This window comes from Cucumis melo, chromosome 4 (assembly GCF_025177605.1).
Source record: "Cucumis melo cultivar AY chromosome 4, USDA_Cmelo_AY_1.0, whole genome shotgun sequence".
NCBI classification, from domain to species: domain Eukaryota; kingdom Viridiplantae; phylum Streptophyta; class Magnoliopsida; order Cucurbitales; family Cucurbitaceae; genus Cucumis; species Cucumis melo.
In genome coordinates this window covers 1021772-1034792 of record NC_066860.1, presented here as the reverse complement: position 1 = coordinate 1034792, position 13021 = coordinate 1021772, and the positions used below count along the sequence as shown (strand labels likewise).

At 28.0% G+C, this 13021-nt stretch overlaps 2 protein-coding genes across 2 annotated transcripts; both read right to left on the bottom strand.

Annotated features, from left to right (window-relative positions):
- Window positions 1–4372: 4372 nt before the first annotated feature.
- Window positions 4373–5444, bottom strand: LOC103503542 (abscisic acid receptor PYR1). The gene has a single exon (XM_008467751.3). It carries the CDS (start codon window positions 5346–5348, stop codon window positions 4662–4664), a length of 687 nt encoding a protein of 228 aa, XP_008465973.2. The 5' UTR covers window positions 5349–5444; the 3' UTR covers window positions 4373–4661.
- A 4874-nt stretch (window positions 5445–10318) lies between these two features.
- On the bottom strand, window positions 10319–12648 carry LOC103503541 (uncharacterized). The gene is made up of 4 exons (XM_051083493.1): window positions 12417–12648; window positions 12148–12315; window positions 11796–11993; window positions 10319–10718 (listed from the first exon to the last, which is right to left on the bottom strand). The coding sequence occupies exons 1-4, from the start codon at window positions 12519–12521 to the stop codon at window positions 10548–10550; spliced, it is 642 nt and encodes a 213-aa protein (XP_050939450.1). The 5' UTR covers window positions 12522–12648; the 3' UTR covers window positions 10319–10547.
- Window positions 12649–13021: the final 373 nt, after the last annotated feature.

The window sequence follows — 13021 nt, the reverse complement described above, 5'->3', positions numbered from 1 at the left end:
ATTTAAAACATTATTTTCCAAATTTTAATAAATGAAACTGTGTGAAATGAATTTATTACATTTAGTCAAACCATTATTCAAATGAATTTGTGTGAAATGAATTTATTACATTTAGTCAAACCATTATTCAAATGAATTTGTGTGAAATGAACTTAATTATCAGATCATTTGATCATATTATGTTACTTAATGTGAAATCTATTTAATTGTTTCTTATTTAGTCAAACCATTATTGACCCATCCTATGGCTGAATTATTGATGAAAAATAATATAGCAATTCGTATTCAAATTATTTTTTATCAATTCATTATGAGAATGATGATTAAGTTTAATGATAAATATTATTGGCTTTTTATACCATTCAATATATATATATTAGGGAAAACATAGTGAAATATGGATATTAGATAATGCATTCTTTCTATATTTATAGTTAATTAAAATTTCATAATAAGTAATATGTTAGAATTGAAATAAGGGAAATTGTTATAAATAGCAAAGTATTAAAATTATTTATAAAATATAACAGAAAAAAGAATATATATTATTAGCTTAACAAAATTAATTCTATTTTAATGTAAGGATGATTAATATAAATCTTAGATGATATTTCAAAACTAAGGTTTTAATTTGAGTTTTGAATGATACTTTTACATTATCATGAATATTATTTATATGTCATTTTCATAGGTGAACGTTATTCACTCAAATGAAATTCTTATGCATATAATTATTATACTTAAAATTTATCGTTTCTCCTTTAATGTCTTTTGAAGCCTATTAAAAAAAAACCTATTTATTGATTGGAAATTTACCGAATTTTATTGTTTTAAATTAATTTGTGATATGAAATAAAGATAATATATCAAAATTCATACATTTTGTGATATAAGAATTAAATATCAATTAAAAGGATGAGATTTAATTTTGAAGATAATTAGTTTATGTCAATGAACAAGAATTCATAATACACACTAATTTGAAAAGGAGAGGCAAGTGGTAGATCATATAGACACACACACACACACACATATATATATATATGATTTGACCTACATCAATAATTGCTTACGACAAATCCAAATTTTCCAATTGGTCAAAATATTTCAATAAGTTTTTAAATTATTTAACAATTTAAGTTTTTGCAACAAAGTTTGAAAAGATTGATTAGAAGTATATGTGTTTGATGTAATAATTATCTCGTCAATCACACTACATCTCAACTACTTTAAATACGAACTATTTACGAAGAGGTTAAATGTTTGATCTTCTAATATCATTTATGAATTTGAGAGACGTTTAAATTATTAACTTAGAAAAATAAAGTCAACCAAAGGAATTAGTGTTGATTGTATTATTGTAGATAAGACATGATTTATAAGTGTCTATTTTTTTTTTTTTTTTTTGTGTAAACTATGATAGACTACTATCTGTATATGATTTAAATTATGTATTCCGTAATTGAGTTTTAGTTAAATTATTTTTTCATGATTGACTAATTGTTATAGCAATGAGAATGTCAAATTTTAGTTCTTACGGTTTGAGAAGTTAGAATTTCATTTGTGGTGTTCGGTAAAAAACCTAATAATTAATCTATATGGTTAGATAAATCTAATGTAAAAATACGTATTCTAACCTTGAAGTAATATGAACTAAATTATTTTTAATAACTCATTTTTAAATAATAATTATTTATATTAGTTCGGTTAGTAAGTATGGAATTGGTGAATTTTCGTAAATATAACAAACTTACGTGTAACAGAGTAAAGTTCGTCATTATTTAAATATTTTAGGTTTGGTCTTCTGTCTTTCTTCCTTGCTGCTATTATTTTCTATCTGTCCTTTTTTTTTTCACTGCGTTTTCTTTACATCGTTTTTCTTCTTTTCCTCTTTTTCTTACGTGGTTTTACTCAAATCTGATTTCTTTCTATCGTCTTTTTTTTTTCTCTACTTTTTTCGCTGCGATTTCTTTGATCATCCTTATTTTACGTCGTTTCGGTTAGGAAGAATCGTTTAGATTGAAGTAGCAAAATCTAAACGATTGTGTAAAAAAAAAACGATCATGTACCAAAAAAATTTAAAAAAATTGTTTAGCCAGATCTAAACAAGAATCTGTACCAAAAGAATGATCCTATACAAATATATTACGTGCGTGGTTGACATGACATTTTTGGTATTTTCTATTGTGGGTCCATATACTTTTTTCGTTTTTTGAATTATTCTATACATATAAATAGTTATGTTTTTTAGAGACCCCTGTGGAATTCAAATATATTTTCTATTTATATAATTGATACTGTTATATAAATCAATACATAAAATACAAAATAATTAAGATTAGATAGTAAGTTTGATATCAAAACTTCCAAGATGGCACATCTAGATCTACTTAACTTTTATACATCCAATAAAATATTTCAATGTCCTTTTTACTTCAAAATATTCTTATAGACCTCCAATTTAATTAATATATATATATATATTTTTTTTTTTACTTTGTTTGTTTTATAATAGGCCGTCTAAACTTTTAAAATATTCCTCGATACATACATAACATGCATATATAAATATATACTAACACCAAAATCTATCTCCTAATTTAGAAATAAAAACAATTATTCAATTGTTAATTAAAAAAATATTTAGTAATTTATTTATTGACATATTCATCAATATATTCATGAAATTAAATACCAATACTAAATATTTTAATCCCAAATTTAATAATATAGAACTCTTGATATTTTACCATAGAAAAGGACAAAATAGTTTGATGGATTGACTTTAAAAATTTGGACAAATGTTATTTTACCTCCATTCATCTAAATTCGTTACCAAACAACAATGCTCCCTTCCTGTATTCTACTTTTGGTAGAGACAAACATAATTGTTTCTACTTCCTCTAACAATTCGCTACGACCGACAAATAAGGTGTATAGTTTTTTCAAATGTTGAACAAACTAAGTGTAGAAGGAAAACTGGTGAGAAAATGAGGTAAAACTAATGCAAAAGAGAAAAACAAGCTTAGGGATGCCAACCTTATAAGAATCAAACTTCTAAATTGATTATTCCAATATTATAGTAGTTGAGTTTGCTCATTTTGACGGATAAGAAAGCTTTTGGTTAAAAAAGTTGGTCAAGTTTCAATTTTTTTTTTTTTTTTTTTTTAAGAAAGAATTGAAGTCATTGTACAAAAATTCAAAGGGAGGAGGTATAATTACCATTAAGAATAATAAGTAGTAGAAGAAGTCCAATCCAATGGCATTAAGATGGAGGACCCCAACTGTTTAGGAATTGCTTTTTTCAATCAAGACCAAAGGAAAGTATGATGTGAGAGAGAGAGATTCTGAAAGGGGAAAATTTTTGCACATGCCCCAACTGACACACAAATGGCTGTGTCAACACCAACAACAACAACAACAAACAATATATTTCTCTCATTTTTAGGAGAAAGGTGAGAGTGTGTTTCTTGAAAGCTTTATTACATTAAGTAAAAAAGGAGAAGAAGAAGAAAAAAAAAAAACTTCTATGGCCTATACTCTTTCTTAGAATACCCATCCATGGATTCTTTCATTCATAATTCCCTTTCTACCTTGCATTTAACCCTAATCCCTCTCCCCCTGCTTATCACACTCCCTCACAAAATCTCCCTTCCCCATCACTATATATATTCACCATAATTGATTTGTCCTCTTGTCTTACGCATCATTTAGCGTAACTTGTTGAAACGACTTGAATTTGTTACATAATATAGGGTATTCTTCTAGAGTGTGATATATAAACTCTCTAATCTTATTGAGGCCTCTTAGCTAATAATAAACTATCTTATTCTTCTATCACTAGAGGTAGCTAACACACCATTTATGAAATGAAATGTGATATAAAAACTCTAATGTGACCCCTCTTCCTCAATAATAAACTATTTTGTCTTCCCAAAAATGTACCTAAAACATTATATGGAGTACAATATATGAAGCGTTTAACCCGACTAGCTAACACCTCTTGTCTCATAATAAACTATTTTATCTTTTTGTCCATAATGTAGCTAACACAGTGTTGTGGGATGTGATATATATTTATTTGTGTTTATTTTTCTTTTCTATTGTTTATGTTTTTCTCATAATTGATGGAAGAGTTTGTAATTAAAATCCCAAAAAACAGAGTGAATTACAGAGATTGAATGGTATAGAGTATATACAAGTATGCCCAGAATCACAACTACCAAATCCTTCTTCTCAACATTCATACACATATATGACTTGAAATGTCATTGTTATACACTTGAATCTTCCCAGTTCCCCCATCATAGTCATTCAAAAATTGAAGTAAAACACACGGAATTTCATTTTCATGAGAGTAAAAAGAGAAAAATGAATTAAGAACAGTTTATAAACATCCCAATCAATTTGTTTTTTGTTGTTGGAAAAGTAAATGAAATTTCCTTGTTCTTCATACAATTAACAAAAAGAACCATACTCACAGTCACGTACCAAATTGCCCCCAACAAAAAGGAGAAGAAATTCAAATTCAAAATCAAAGAGATGAAGAACATGATGAAGAAATTAAGAAATATAATGTCTCTCTTTCTATCTCCTTTTCATTTCCAATAGTATTTTTGTTTTTTGTTTTTTGTTTTTTTCTCCCGAGGATCTTTCTGAAATCAGTGTGATGATGATTTAGATGAAGGTGTAGTACCTGAAGCAGCAGCAGAAGCAGAATCAACGGCACGAACCATTCCTTCAGTAACGGATGTAAGCTTCTGCAGATTCAATTTCACAACAGTATCAGCAAATAATCGTGTATCCTCTTCCGTATTCCCTTCCGGCACATCCACGATGTACGATTCCAACACCAAGGTCCAGATCTGACCGTCACGCTCCATTTCATGTACTGTCGTAACAGAACGGTAGTTCCTCAATCGATGCTCACCTCCAGTGATACTAAAACCAGTCACATACCGATCGTCGTCGAGTATATCGAGCCGCTCTGTACTTGTCGCCGCCGGGAGACCGGAGATTACATTGACGTCTCTAGTACATCCTACGGTCATTATGAAGTCATCCGCGACTGTACAGCTTTTGATGAAGTGTTTGTAAGTTTGAGGTTTATCGAAGCGGCGAACGACGGACCAAACCACATCGCGCGGCGCTCGTATGAGTTGAGAAAGGAGGGAGGAGCATTGGCCGGGGCGGAGTTCGTAGGTGTGGAACTCGAAGATGAGATTCCTCAAGTTGTCGAACTCGTGTTGAGTTAATCCAGCTGGAACGGAGAGGTGGTGAGCGGTGACGGTAGCGGTGGCGGTGGGGGTGGCGTTGTGGTCGATTTCTGACGGTTCGCCCTTTTCCATTTCGGTTAAGCGCTTTTCTTTTCCTTTTTTTTTTCCTTTGCTTTTCTTTTACAAATGTCGGACTTTAGACGGGTGAGAGTGAGAGAGAGAGAGAGAGAGAGAGAGAGAGAGAGAGAGAGGACTTTTTTTTGTTCAAATTTATTTATTTAAATATATACATTTTTCAAAAAATAACAAAAATAGAAAATTAATTTTTGTTCTTCAAAATTTATGGTTGGAATCTCAAACGGTTCAATAAAAAAAGTTTTTCGATTTCGGTTTCTACTGTAGTTAGAGTGATATGAAAAATTTTCGATTTCGATCACTTATCTTAACTTAACCTTCATTATTTTTAATAATGTAACAAGTAATATGTGAAAATAGTACGGAAAATTTTAAGTCGAGATGGAATATTTTTTTTTTCTCTAAATATAGTAGTGTGAAATATATTGATGTAATAAGAAATAAATGAATTTATCCTTCAAATATTTCAAAATCACTTTACTTTTAAGTTTAATAGAAATGTTTATGAGCTCATTGATACTTATTAGTGTTAGGTATAGAAATAATATACTATAAAGTATAAAGTATCACTAGGAACATTCAAGAGGCTACAATCAAAATCAAGTATTATTTCATAATTAAAAAAAAAATATCAAAACTATGAGTATGAAAATTTGTTAAATAAGACTCTCATGGTGTAGTTGTTACATTATTGATGTAGATTTAAGTACAATGTGGGTTTAGTTTGTTTAAATTAAAACTTCAAAACAAGCTCTTAATAATAATTTGTGTATACTTCCTTAGAGTAAATTTTTCTTAATATTCAACGCTAGAAGTACTGGTCGACCATTACCATGAAAGGTGAGACCGATCTCATCAATAGTAAAAAATTGATTACAATAAAATTAGCACGCCTAAGCTTAAAGTATTCTAATTAGAACTAGTTGAAACCAAAGACATTATATTACATTTTTTATAGTGTGTTTAGAACAACTTGTAACTCAGAATTTTTCGATGTGGGACAACTGCACTTCTAATATTTTATCAGAACCTAATAATTCATAAATGAAACATCAGCTGGTTTGACATTGCTGAACAAAAAGAAAAAAAAAAGGTTAAAAGTTTCAATTAAGTTGATTTAATTTTTCTCCTTTGACAAAGAAAATTTATAATATTTTGTTAGTTAGATATCATATCATGTCAATTTCAATGAATTGAAATGGGGGGATAGGGAGATACAAATAACAAGAAATTTATATAATTCTTTTTGGTTTTGGTAAAGGAAAGAATTTATAATTATTAATATTAGGGTTTGAAAACACAATTAATTATAATAATGTGGGTGGAAACAACTAAATTATAATTATGTCGCTTTTTGTTTCTATGTAAATTAATTAATTAGTTAATTAGTTTAATTAATTAAAAGACACAAAAAAATGACGTGGAAAAGAGATGAGGTCGAAGCTCATTGGAAAAGGAAGTAAAGCGTCAGCATCATATGCCACGTCTTTTCCAGCTAATCAAATTAATTTTATATTTTTTCCTTTTTCCTTTTTCTTTTTTAATAATTATTGTCCCATTAAATTTGTTTAATTTCATCATCATGCTACAATATAATGTTTCCACATTACCTTCAATCAATCATTTCATTGTATATATTTTTTTTGTTATTAGTTTTCTCTACTACGTATAAATTAAAAAAATATAGAAGTAGATGAAATTTTTCAATAAATGTACGTTGTATAGGAAACACGTAGGCCAACTCTACCTAATTCAAGTTGCTCGGTTTAACACTCCTTAATGATGGATCACACACCAATAATTAAAACTTATTATTTTTTTTTTGGATAGGATTTAAAATTTAATAATGGACAAAAATGCTAAGAATATCTAGCAATTATAGTATATTTCAAAATAAAATTTAATAACATATGAGTTATAATAAATGGTTGAAAGTAGTCTATTTTTGAAAAGTATACGAAATTGATAGAAAAATAAAATAATTAGATTTTTTCCCTTTTGTTTTGTTTGGAAAAATAAATGAGATATACCTTTGGTTCCAAAAATAGCAATGTAATACATCATATATATTATGGGCTTGTTAGGTCTTATGTGGAAGAAATATCTAGTACATTTTCACACAAACAATGTATATATATAACACAATTCGATCTACTTGAGTTTATATGCTCATGAAAATGGATGAAAATGAATTATATTTCTACGCAAAATACATAATAACGAGAAAAACAATCTTTTATAGGATGATTACGCAAGATCACTCATTGTAATCGACCTTAAAATAGACTCACATCCTGTCCAACCCTTGTTCATATAACTAATGCTAACCTATCAACCTTCCAAAATCGCCTTTAATTTTGCTCTATCATTTCTTCGAGACACCTCTATGGATCTAGTAGTTCATGTCATAAATAATGAGTGTTCCCCGTCGTCAATGCAAAATGTAGGCAGTGAATTAGGTTGAAAGTGAAAGTCATCATAAACAGGTGAAATTTTCTCTTATAGAATAGTTGGTAACATAACTTAAAAGCAAATAGACCGTCCAACGACCAGCTAGTGGTAACTATTCACTGCTGCAATGACAATAGACAAGAGACTTAGTGATAACAACCCTAATAAAATATTACTCAATCTTAACATTTTAACGTCCACTTTAAAATCTCAAGACACTAGATTTTGACTCTAATTACTTAAAAGTATATTTTCATACGATGTAGAATCGTTTTAATCGATAAACTTTACATTAAAACCAAATTTAGCACTTGTTCTTATAAGTAGAATTAATGCTTCTTATCTCATTGCCATGATGACAAAATCTTGGAATAGATTTAGCTATTTCCAGTAAAATTATTAATAAAAAAAACCAACAGCTAAAATAACCTTTTTCCAAATTTAGAAACTATACACTAAAATTTCTTTCTTTTTTTTTTTTTTTAAAAAAGAAATATATACAAAGATTAAATTATATTATTTGAAAGTTTAATTATAAAGGGCAAAAAGGGGAGAAGTATTAATTAAAAAAAAGGCCTAAAAATTCAATTTGAACATGAAAGCATCCAACTGATATCTTCAAGTCAGCTCACCCATGACTTGTCTGTTCCCCACTTCATTTTTTATATCCATAAAAAAAGAAATTAAAATATTATTAACTCAAATTATTAAATAAATTATATCTCTTTCCTACTCTTTCTTTTCTCTCTCTAGCATTTAATTAAATTAATTAGCCCCTATTTATAAATAAATAAAAAAAAAAAGAAAGAAAGAAAGGTATGAGTGGAACATAATGTTAGATAATCTATAAAAGTTGATGCATTTGATTCTCAATATTTTAAATGTTATTTTATGAATATAACAGTTGTTTAGTTGACCCAATAATGCTATATGATTAATAGTGATGACTTGGTCTAAGATACAATAATAATATTTTGGATTCAATCATGTTGCAAAAAATTGTGAGTTCTTTCTATAACATATGATATATATTTATTGAAATGATCTAATTATGTTAATTTATTCAAATTATTAGTAGTTGTAGAAACAACTTATAAAATGAGTTTTGAATTCAATGGTATTAGAGTAAGAACGTTAAATTGACAATATATAATGATGATAAATGAATCGGTATTTCGTTCTTGGATTTTAGGTCGCAACCACTATCACCCTTTGATTCTATTCGCAAGCTTCCCTTGTGTAAGATTTAGGGTGCTCAACAATAATTGTTCGGTTGGTATTAGAGTTATCTAAAAAAGGAAACAAAGATAATGATGATAAATGAATTGATGTTCGACATTCTCGAATTGGATCATAAGAATTATTTAAAACATTGCTAAATTATTTTATCTCAAAAACCAAATGATCGATTATAAGAGTAGTGATTAGCTCGTGTATCTTACAAAATTTGAGAGATCTCGTGAAAATAATATTTTAATTTCAATCAAAGATCATTTTAAATATATTTTTATTAAAATATATAATTCTAAATAAATCCTATTTATTAATTATTTTACGTAGAAAATAAAAATTATATTGCAAGCAACCACTAAATTAAATCTACTAGAGAGAGAGAGAGAGAGAGAGAGAATAATTTTAAAATTATCAATAAAAATGTAAAATGATACTTTTGATGGTCAGTGGAAATTAAATTCAAAAGTCAAGAATTTGATTTCTTTCTTTTGCATTGGTTGAACTAAAATAATAATGTTTCCTATAGAGATTAAATTATATAAAACCCTCCTTAAGTTTGGGGTAGGTTATAGTGAATATTTTTTGAAATAAAATAAGATGAAAATTGATGTAATTGTTAATATAATGCATATAAATTGATGTGACAAATAATGAATAAAATTTCATTTATGTTGATGATTTTTAAACTATTTCTTGTGTGACGAAGTAATTAAATAAATAATGAGCTTAAATCTCCACAGAAATATATTTTCAATTTTAATGCAATATTTGGGACAAAATTCAAAAAATAAAGTTGAAAGGACAAAAGAGATAATAATTATCGAAACATTAATTCTTTAAAAAAAAAAAGAAAATTTCATACTTTTAACTTTTAATGTAAATTAAGACAAAACTTAAAATATAATTTGTTTGCTTACAATATGTTAGCCAATGAAATGAGAAGAGGCCCTCACAAATCATTTAATTAGTCTAACAATATTGTATGAAATCATTGAAAATTCAAACTTTAATATGAATATATATATATATATATATATAGACATATGGTTAATTACCTAGCTTAATTAAGCTTATTCAAAGCATGATGATCACTAATCATTAGTTCTTCTTCAATAGTAATAAACTAATAAGTATATATGTGTATGGTAAACATGATGATTATTACATTTTAAGATTTAAGATTGTTCTAAATTTTATTTAAAATTCAAATATGCACATGATATGTGAAGACATTGAAAAAGAAAGGGAAGAAAAAAAACATGATGATCAATCACATTATACAATTCTTCCGAAATGACTATTAATCCATCTTCAAATTACTTTTCTATTTGGACATAAGATCATCTTTATTGATAAACCGATCAACAAGTACAAACTTAAAAACTTAAGCTGGCATGAAGTACGACTAACGTATTCTAAACATATTCAATCATATTTTTAATGGTTTTGAAGCGTTACGTTGTTTCCGAAACTTGGGAAAAGAAAAGAAAGAAAGATAGAAGGAAAGAAGCATTAACAACCAAACAATCTCAAGTGTGGCCATTTGAAAGAAGGATTCCCTTTCTTCACATTTTTGCAAGATCCTACTTCTTCATCCTTTTCAGTCATTGTCTTACTAACTACTACTTGACCTTTTGGAGTACTTTGTTGCTTCTTTTTCTGTTGTTGTCTTTGAGGCTTCTCCTATCAAATGAAAAAGAAGGTAAAAAGGAGAGGAATATATATATATATATATATATAAGAACATATATTGAATCATTTGAAAAATGCTATACTTAAACTCATAGGTAAAAGCTTAGATTCTAATTAACATAATATATATATGAAAAGACATTCTAAAAGATAAATACAAATATTTTCATCACTCATATTCACCATATCTTGTTGAAACCGAACGAACATGTATCGAACCGGTTCACATTGATGTCATTGAACCCATTGTTATTTAAGAAACAATATTAAAAGCTTTTGTTATGAATTAATCGACAGTTAAAGATGAACATAAAATATAAAGTAATATATAGAAACAAACACATATAAATTACATATGGTTCATCATCAATGTGTTAACTATGTTAACAAGAAGAGGGAGAAATATTTCCAATGACACAAGAGTGACCCCCAACTTGATCATCATAAAAAACATCATATATCACATTCAAGACATTCCAACAATTTTATTAATGATAATATGAGTCCAATTTTGTGCTAACAAATATTGTGTTGGAAGACCTTGAATATGTTAATTATACGGTGTCAAAAGGGGGATTCGTATTTAATATATTGAACTTTCTTATGGTTTATTTACTATTATTATCCTAAGGTTCAAGGAAGGACAATATATAAACTTTTTAACCCTAGAAGTTCCAACTATTCTGTATTTTATAACTTTTGTTAGTGAATTACGTAAACGTTGTTTCGCGATTTTCTACTATACTTTACGTTTTATTTTATGCATTCTTTATCTTCAACGCTCGTAACAAAATATGAATTACACAGTCTTGGAAAAAGATAAGCTTCCAACAAAATACCCAAAAAAACACATTTCAGTGGCTCAAAAGGACATCAACTTGACACAAAAAAGTTCTCTAGAGAGAGAGAGAGAGAAAAGCAAAAGCATATAATGCTTAATTGATTATCCCCTCCAAGTTGAGGCAAGAGAATATAATTATATAATACAAATTGAAATTGATCCCTAGCAAATGATATTAATAGTACTCATATAGAAAATATAATATAAGTTTTATCGAACCTCTTTACCTGAAATTGAGAAATTTGTGAAGTTGTTCCATTGTTGGGATAATGAAATGTGGGGTATGAAGAAGCAGATGATGATTGTCCATTGCAAAAAATTTTTGGAGAAGAAGAAGAAGTAATTATCTCAAGTGATGTTTGTGATGAATTTGTTAATGATGAAGGATTTGAGGAGCTCCCTGCTGATTCCATCTCCAAACATAGCTGCATGATCCCCCCATAATCAAATTGTTAACTTTTTAGGTTTAATCTTTTCAAGTACATATTCTCAATATAGTAATATATGCAAAATTTGAACATATCATATCAAAAAAAAAAAGTTAAAAGGATTAATATATATATATATTTAATATTGAACCTGAACAAGTCTATGCTCAAGAGCAGCCACACGATCCAACAATGAACCTTTAAAGTAAGTATCTTTCAGTGCAACATCCATTGATATGCTTCTTCCTCCCATTCCTTCTTCTAAATTACTCCCTCCAAATAATCTCTCCAATCTCTGTTTTTTCTCCAAGTCCTTCATCTATATATGAAAGTTACCAACAACCCCACAAGAACAAATCAACAAAAACAAAAACAAAAATCGGCATAAACCAAATTAATTGTTGTATAGTTTAAACTTACAACAAAATCCAAATGATCCAATCTTGAAAAAAGGGTCATTGAGGAAGATGAAGAGGAATTACGTTGTGGAAGATGGAACAGCTTGGGATTATCATCAGCTTCCATTAGAATCTCAAATTAAAGCTTTTGTTTTTGTTTTTTTTTTTTTCTTGGCTATGGAGAAATGATGATCACTATCTTCTTTTTTAGTGTAAAACAGTTAAGTTTTCCCATCATTTTTTTTTCTTTGTTTTTACTGAGTCAATAAACTAGTGAAAGGGAAGAGCCCAAAGGAGAGTGATGATCCATAAAGGAATTATTTAATAAGTCCAATAATGGAGTTAGATATATGCATATAAAATTAAATTTATTGTCAAAAAAAAAAAAGTGGGCTTTTGGTTTAAAGTCTTGATGGGTCATCTAAGTTTTTTGTGTGTCAGATAAGGGGTTTGTGAAAGGAAATTATGGGAATGATATTGATGTCTTTGTTTGTCTCTTTAAGCTTTAAGAATAAAAGAAATGGGTGTGTGTATTATTTATTATTATTTTCTTTGGACATTAAATATTTGTAAAGGGTCCAAAGTAAAAAAGATGGGGTGGTTGATTTAATTTTGTAGGGAAGGAAA

Bases quoted from the DNA above. Each gene is read 5' to 3' on its own strand.
- LOC103503542 (XM_008467751.3), bottom strand. From the start codon at position 5,348: ATGGAAAAGGGCGAACCGTCAGAAATCGACCACAACGCCACCCCCACC.
- LOC103503541 (XM_051083493.1), bottom strand. From the start codon at position 12,521: ATGGAAGCTGATGATAATCCCAAGCTGTTCCATCTTCCACAACGTAAT. The intron at 12,316-12,416 runs GTAAGTTTAAAC...TTTCATATATAG, and splicing joins TGGATCATTTGGATTTTGTT to ATGAAGGACTTGGAGAAAAA. The intron at 11,994-12,147 runs GTTCAATATTAA...GGGATCATGCAG, and splicing joins TTGAGCATAGACTTGTTCAG to CTATGTTTGGAGATGGAATC.